Source organism: Arachis stenosperma, chromosome 5 (assembly GCF_014773155.1).
Source record: "Arachis stenosperma cultivar V10309 chromosome 5, arast.V10309.gnm1.PFL2, whole genome shotgun sequence".
Lineage (NCBI taxonomy): Eukaryota > Viridiplantae > Streptophyta > Magnoliopsida > Fabales > Fabaceae > Arachis > Arachis stenosperma.
In genome coordinates this window covers 14,834,201-14,842,071 of record NC_080381.1, presented here as the reverse complement: position 1 = coordinate 14,842,071, position 7,871 = coordinate 14,834,201, and the positions used below count along the sequence as shown (strand labels likewise).

The following is a 7,871-nucleotide window of genomic DNA, read 5'->3' as shown; positions in this document are numbered from 1 at the left end:
CGCTGAATAGCCAAGGGGAGAAGAGAGCTTTCAAACCCTCACCACAACCTTAATCCACCATACCTTCTTCATCCGAGTTCCGATCGGCGTACTGTTTGCGGTCACGCGTCCACCGCATCGAGCTCTACGATTCTATTGGATCAATTTCATAGGTAAGTTTCAATCTCACCCCATCCTCTCTATCCCTCAATTTTTGAAATTAAAGGGAACTCATGTTAAGATTTTGTTTAATTTGGCACTCTAGGTTCAGTTTAGCTTGTGGAGTTTGACAGATTTAGTTTGTTTAGTCTGTGGGCACGGTGAGAGTCCTAAACCCTAGTTTTTTTTTTGTTTGGATTATGTTGGATATTGAATTATTGGATATATATATATGTTAGGTGTATGAATGCATGATATGGAGATTCTTGGAATCATTGGAAGCTTGATTTGAGAGTTTGGTGGAGTTAGAGTTAAATCTTGGTGATTGAAGCATTGCCCTTTTGCCTTGTGATTTGCCTTGGTTAATACGTTAAAATCGGCCAAGGTATGGTTTAGATTTCGCGTGTATAATATATAATGTCGTGTGAAAACTTAGGCTGGAGAACCTTAGGATAAGCTGAAATGATTATGTGTATTGGATGTTTAGTAATAATGATATGGTTTGAGTATGTGTGGTATTCACTTAGTTTTTTTTGTATTGGAATGATGAATGATGAGGTGATGATGTTTGAAGAACTTGTGATTTTGGCATTATGTAAATATAAGTTGGTTTGTTGATGTTTGATAATAAACTTGTGAAGTTTAGGTTGAAGTGAGATGGTATTGAATTGAGAAATGGTAGGATTGAAGAGATTATTGTGATATTGTCAAAAGTATGTGATATTGATGATTATAGGTATGATGAATTGGGCTGGAATGAGCTTTAAAAAGAAAATGAGGTTTGAAGCTTTTTGTAAAATTTGGGTTTTGGTCAAACTTTGGCGAGCCATAATTTGGCTTCCGGACCCCCAAATTATTTCAAACTTATTTTATATGAAAATTAGGTCTGTGAAGTTTACACCATTTGAAGAACGGAGGAAAAATGATTTAAAACAAAAAAGTTATGTGCGTCGGAAGTTTGAGTTGAAAAACGGAAATTCTGCAGCTTTTAAAACTTAGTGAAATTTTTGGAAAAACGCATGTCCACGCGTACGCGTGACATAGAACTTTTGCGTACGCATATACCCCTTTCGTGGACAAACGCTACTGCCTGGTTTGCATGCGTACGCGTAATAAGGGGATGCGTACGCATAATGGGCCATCTGCGCGCCCACGCGTACACGTGACTCCCATGTTTTCAGCAAAGGTATTTTGTGTTTTAAAGCTCAAATTTGAATCTCCAAACCTCTAGTTTTACCCTTTTAGCCCTAGAACATAATGATAAGCTTAGTTATAAGTTGGACCTAGGAAATAGAGATAACTTAGGAATGAAGTAAAGGTTAAAAATGATGAATTGTTTAAGAAGGAGGTGCATGTATGAATGAATTCTGACGCTAAGGCTTGAATGATTGATTTTCTACAAGTATTATGAAATGTATGAGGCAAGTAAGAGAGTAATCTAAGAAATTGAGAATTGATGATATTAATTAATCAAGGATAATAAAATGTATGATCAATGAGTTAAGTGAAATTGAGAATGATGAGATGAGACATGAATTAGTATCGAGAATGAAAATGATAATTATGTGAAATGATTGAATATTTTGCGCTTGGGGATATTATCTCCCTCATGTCAGCTTGGGGTATTATTTTTTTCATGTCACCTTGGGGTGTTCTCTCTTCTCCCCATGTCAGATTGGGTCTCCACCCATGGATATTATTGAGTTTTGGGTGTTCTCTTCCCCATGTCAGCTTGAGGATCCTCCCCATGACGTTTTTTTGAGCTTGAGGACATGTCGGGATGGCTACGTAACCGACAGTTGATATCAACAGCCATAGAACAGGCATGCATCATGTGCATATTGTTTGAATTGCTTGCTTGTGAATTGTTTGGGATTGCTTACGCGATTACAATCTGCTACTTGTTATAATTGTTATCTGCATTACCTGTAAATTACCTGTGTTTGCCTTGTTTGCTTATCTGTCTATGCATATTCACCGGAGATGGAGGAACGGAGGAAGGATAGAAGGGTCTAGTGTTTAGGTCGAGTTTTAGTTAAGTTTCGGAACCCTTAGAGGGCCACCTCTTATGGCTTCTATTTAATATCTTAAGCTTTATAATATGAGTGTCGGCGTTCTAGGATTGACTCTAGCATTTCCAGTACCTTATATCTTATATGCGTGGCACCTTTACTATGCTGAGAACCTCCGGTTCTCACCCCATACTGTGTTGTGTTTTTCAAATGGAGGTCGAGAGGCTCCTCGGTAGGCGTCTGGACTTTTGAGGCGGAGTAGTTCCTGGGTTTATTTTGATATATAGCTTATGTGTATACATATACTTAACTTTCTCCGATTGACTTGTTATTTTGTTCCTTTTAGAGGCTAATAGAGAGCTAGGGTTTTATTTATATATTTTGGGCTTTGGGATATGTATATATGTATGTAAATATTCTTCGGTCAGCCTTGGTTTCTCAGGCTGAGTTAGGAGCTTGTTATTATGTATCTTTTTGGCTATCTACTCTTAATTTCTGTTTATATTATGTTCGTTGACTTTCGGTTTCTTCGCACGCAAGTTATCTCATTTCCTGAGCGTTGCGATTTTACTTTGCGTTTTTGTTTTATCCGTTTTTCAAAACTTCTAGTTAAATATCTTTTTTACTATTAATATATATATATATATATATATATATATATATATTTACATTTAGAGGTCGTAATACCTTGCTATCTCAATCTTATGACTTAAGCATAAGATTAAGTGTGGTAGGGTGTTACATTATATGTTAAGTTTAACAAAAAAAAATTAACATAAAGGGAAAGTATGAGGAGACAATAGCCTTATTGTACAATATATACAATGGGGGTTTAATTGAAATTAAAAATAAATAGTGGGTTGTTAATTAATTTTCTATTATTTCTAATTTGAAATTTGAAACAATTTTGAATTACCCTCAATTATAGAATTAAATCAACGAATTAGGTTAAACGGAGAATCTCCACCCCGCGTAATATCCTCGACGAGTAGACGGCTGCCTTATGCATACCTTTCCATCGTCCAGAGCAGCCCACTGCCCAGCAATGCGTCCTGTTGATCTGTTTCCACATTCCTCGACGATCGAACCGTCCATCTCCAATAACAATTTTCCACTTAGCGCCGCCCTCATATCCGCACAGAGCGTAGCCGGTTTTGATTCCTTCACAATGGCAGAATCACACGACGAACATGTTTCAAGCGATGGTCCTTCTTTATGCACACCAACTAGGAGAGATTCATTAATGGAGGTCGATATAGAACCATTAGTTTGTCTTCCGTCTGACGTTGCAGAAACTTTATCAAACGAACAAGAAAACTTAGCCGGCGATGTCGTAGGCCACGGTAACAAGGCGAACAAGGTCAGCAATTAGGATCCTCAACTTCTGCCATGGATGTTTATTTTGTGTTTAATTTTTTTCTTTAGTCACAGTGTAAATGAGTTCTTTAATTGTATGTTTATTAAAATATGCAATTGTAATCGCACCAATTGTAATCGCAACAAATTTTCTAATTGTTTTATATTGAATATTAGGATTACATGGATTGAGGTTTAGGTGAAATTAATTAATCATTTCATGCTCATATGATTATATCCAGGAAGTATATTTCATGTGGGTTTATGTGTATGAATATATGCTGTTTTCATGTTTAATGGCCTCTTTATTTGCTAATCATTCTATTATAGGCTTATGTGCTTATATAAAACGATGGGATAGCAAAATTTAATTTGTTTGTATGCTTATATGAATGAAATCAAAATCTATGGCGTGCGTTTGTTATCCCTACATGATGATCATTCAATTATGGAAAATAGATAACCATACGGTGATGCAGTGAATGCTTCCTGTATTTGCAACATGCTAACCATGGAATGCTTAGATGAGTCTTTTAATCATGTAATGGTATGCTTATATGCTTACTGCGTATTTTTTAGTTATATGCTCATATGCGTGCTCATATGCTTTCTGCATATTATTTTATTATTTTTCATGTTTATGGGATTATATGCTTATGGGTATCCTAAATTTGCATAGATTAACCAATTATGAAGTTATTTTAGTGGTTTATAATGAATGGTGTGCTCATGTTTCTCTTGCATAATGAAGAAAAGAGTGTATGTATGTAAATCTACATGAAAATAATTTTGTTCATGGAGTGAAAAAAGAAGCCACTAAAGGATGATACAGGCCCTTAAATAATAGCTAAAATGGAATAAATAATTGTAGTACCATCCTTGTTATTTCCATGCAGTTATTTTTAAGCTAAAATGTGTATGATGATTAGCATGATTTCTAGCTGCTGTTGTGTTTTTAGTGCTTCTGTTTCAGGTTTTATTTACATAATATTTAATAATTTTATTATTACATAATAATTTTATTTCCTTTCATATATTGTGTTTCTTTTGGAATTATAGGCCCTACAACTGTCGGATGTTATTGAGGTTGGAAGTGAAGAGATGGAGCTTGGTGACGAGATTTTAAAATCTACTTTAATTTTTTCTAGTCATAATTCGCATGTTTCATTTGGTCAGCAATGGTAACTCTTTTTTCTAAAATCATCTAAATTGTAGTTACCAGATCATGGTTGCCTTCAAGAAGACGAGATATCAATAGTTGCCATGCGGTTTGCGAAGTTAGAGATGGCTAATGACTTTTATGTTACCTACGCCAAGAAAGTAGGATTTGCAACTAAGATACGTACGACAACATATGACAAGATCACAAAGATACCCGTTAACCAAGATATCCACTGTAATCGCGATGGGATTCGTGGGTCTCGTGTCAAAGCACCAATACGGAAGAATACAATTTCTGCTGCTGAGTGTAAGACAAGGATATATGTCAAATTTGACAAAGACATGCAAGACTGGGTTTTATTCAAGGTTGACTTGAGGCACTTCCATCCTTGTTCAGCGAGAAAGGCTGTTCACTACCATGAGTATAGGAAACTGAGCATGCATGCGAAGTGTGTAATCGAGAATAACGATGAGGCTGTGATTCGACCAAATAAGGCATTCCTAACTTTGACAAATGAGGCTGGAGGCCCGTCTAACCTAGGATTCTCAGAAAAGGATTTAAGAAACTATATAACAGCGAGGCTCCGAACTAGCAACGTGAATGCTGAGGTCAGGGAAATGATGAGCTACTTTATGAGAATGAAGGACATCAATCCGAACTTCTTTTATGCGGTGAAGCTGGATGAAGAGTGTAAATTTAAGAGTGCAGTATGAGTGGATGCAAGGTGTAGGACATCGTATGAATATTACGGAGATGTCGTGTCTGTTGATAGCACCTACAATACAAACAGGTATGTATTAGTTAAGTTGGTGTTTAGTCCTTTAGTTGGTAAAACTCTATTCGATCGTGATTAGCATTTCTTATGTCCGGTTGGTTTTTCTTGTAGGCATGGATTACCGTTTGTGTCGTTCGTTGGAGTCAACCATCATGGTAGGTCGACCCTCCTCGGTTGTGCTTTGCTGGGGAATGAGGAAATTGCAAGTTATGAGTGGGTTTTCAGCCAATGAGTGAAGTGTGTTGGTACTGCTCCACAGCGTATCATAACCGATCAATGTAAGTTCATTTACCGTGCGATAAAAAATATTTTACCCGACACACGCCACCGTTGGTGCATCTGGCATATTACGAAGAAGTTACCTTTCAAGCTTGGGGGTTACCACCGGTACAGATCTTTGTATGATGACCTAAACGACATTGTGTGAAACTCTCTAACTGAGGAGTCATTCGAAGATAACTGGACTGATTTTATAGATGAGTACAACTTACATAACAACACATGGCTGTCAGGTTTGTTACTGTACGACTACTCCACACGCTTTAATTGCAATTATTCGGCATCTGGATGTTTAGTTTATTAGTTACTATGGATGACAATTATATGGATGTTCATTATAGTATACATATGGATGTTTAATTTATTAGTGATTGTGGATGGTCATTTCTCAGTTGTAGTAATATGTTTGGTGTAAGGTTTCTATGTTTAAATTGGGATTCTTTATTTCTTATAGATCTGTATGATGACCGACGCATGTGGGTCCCGATATACTTCAAGGGTGAATTTTGGGCTGCCATGAGGAGTACGCAAAGAAGTGAGAGTATGCACACATTATACGATTGATACTTACACAGTAAAACTAGCTTGATTCAATTTGTTCACGAATATGACAATGTGCTTGGAGTGAAGGAGTAGAGGGAATTGGAGGATGATGTGGCAGACTCAAGGGGTGTTATCCCTTGTGCAACGAGCTCGCCTATTGAGAAACAGTTTCAACAAGAGTACACTACCAGCATGTTTAGGGATGTTCAAACGGAGTTCATAAAAAAGGCTAATTACAGGGTCTCTGTTGTTGTTGAAGATGGGCCATCGGTGTGCATCAAGGTGAAAGAGGAGAAATTAGTCAACGATACTATGATCTGCATTCCGTACGATGTACACTTTGATCGGTCCACACAGGAGGTTCGTTGTGAGTGCAATCTGTTTGAGAGTTCAGGTGTGTTGTGCTATCACTGTCTTGAAGTTTTCCACTCGTATAAAGTTTACAAAGTACCTCCCTGTTATGTTCTCCCTCGATGGAGCAAGAAAGTAAAGCGCAAGCATACGTATGTCAAGAGTAGCCATGATGTCAGTCGGCCGGATGAGAGTCATGTTGCATTCAGGGGACTTTGTGCACACTTCTATAATATTGCTCAAGAGTTCGTCGGTGACGATGACGAAACAGCATTGCTACATGGTGCTTTGGATGAAACAAGGACCAAGTTGGCAGCACACCGTGCAAAGAAGAGGTCTGAGACCGTATCAGAGACCTACACCAGCTTTGGCTCACAGAGTTCGAATGACATTGGTGTTGATGACATCCAAGGCCCATCGAAGGTCGCCACAAAGGGCAGGCCAAAGAATAAGAGGCTCGGCGCTGCCCTTGAAAAGTCCTTCAAGAATCCAGCTCGGAGGAATCACAAGAAATCACCCCCGATACATGTTTGGCTTTATCTCATCTTTCGATTTTTATTTGGTATAGTACGATGCAAGACCATAACTGTTTGCATTTTTCTTTTTTTGGCAGGTGATTTGTCCTCACGCTTCACATGATGTAAACCATCCTTCTGTGGTTGGTCAGAATGTTCCCGAACAAGTCGGTGGTTTCATGTCTTTGTTAAGCTCCTTCAACAAAAATTAGTATCATTTGGATAAGGTTGTCATAGTGTTTATCTCGTCATATTTGTCTTTAAATGGTCCATGTTAGATTTAAGGTTTGTCGGCTGCTGTGAAAAAGTCTATATCTTATTAATTCCAAGAACCATTTTTTCATTTGTGAGAACGAACCATTTTGCTCTTTTTTTTTCGTTTAGACTTAGTCCACAATGACTGTATTTTATGGTTACTATGTAAGTTACAAGATTGTTTAATCAAATTCTAGTTCATTTCTACATGCTTTTCTTCGGGTACGTAGTAATTCGTGCTATACAATCACTTGACGTTTTTTTTTATCGAACAGAGTGGATGTTCAATTTTGTAAATAATCGGATGTTCATTTTCACTCTAGACATGGATGGTTATCCGTTGCCACGTGTGTGCAGCAATTGGTTATTATGGTCTATTTTTTGACAAAGTTACATTGGATGTTCATTACAGTTGGGTTTTGGATGTTTAGTTTAGTTATTTTTGTGGATGGTTATTAATCACTTATTAACCACTTGTTTAGTAC

General features: G+C 37.3%; 1 protein-coding gene across 1 annotated transcript; it reads left to right on the top strand.

Annotated features, from left to right (window-relative positions):
* The first annotated feature begins 5,421 nt into the window (after nt 1-5,421).
* Nucleotides 5,422-7,343, top strand: LOC130980468 (protein FAR1-RELATED SEQUENCE 9-like). The gene is made up of 4 exons (XM_057904147.1): nt 5,422-5,458; nt 5,555-5,598; nt 6,359-7,144; nt 7,230-7,343. Exons 1-4 carry the CDS (start codon nt 5,422-5,424, stop codon nt 7,341-7,343), a joined length of 981 nt encoding a protein of 326 aa, XP_057760130.1.
* The last annotated feature ends 528 nt before the right edge of the window (nt 7,344-7,871 follow it).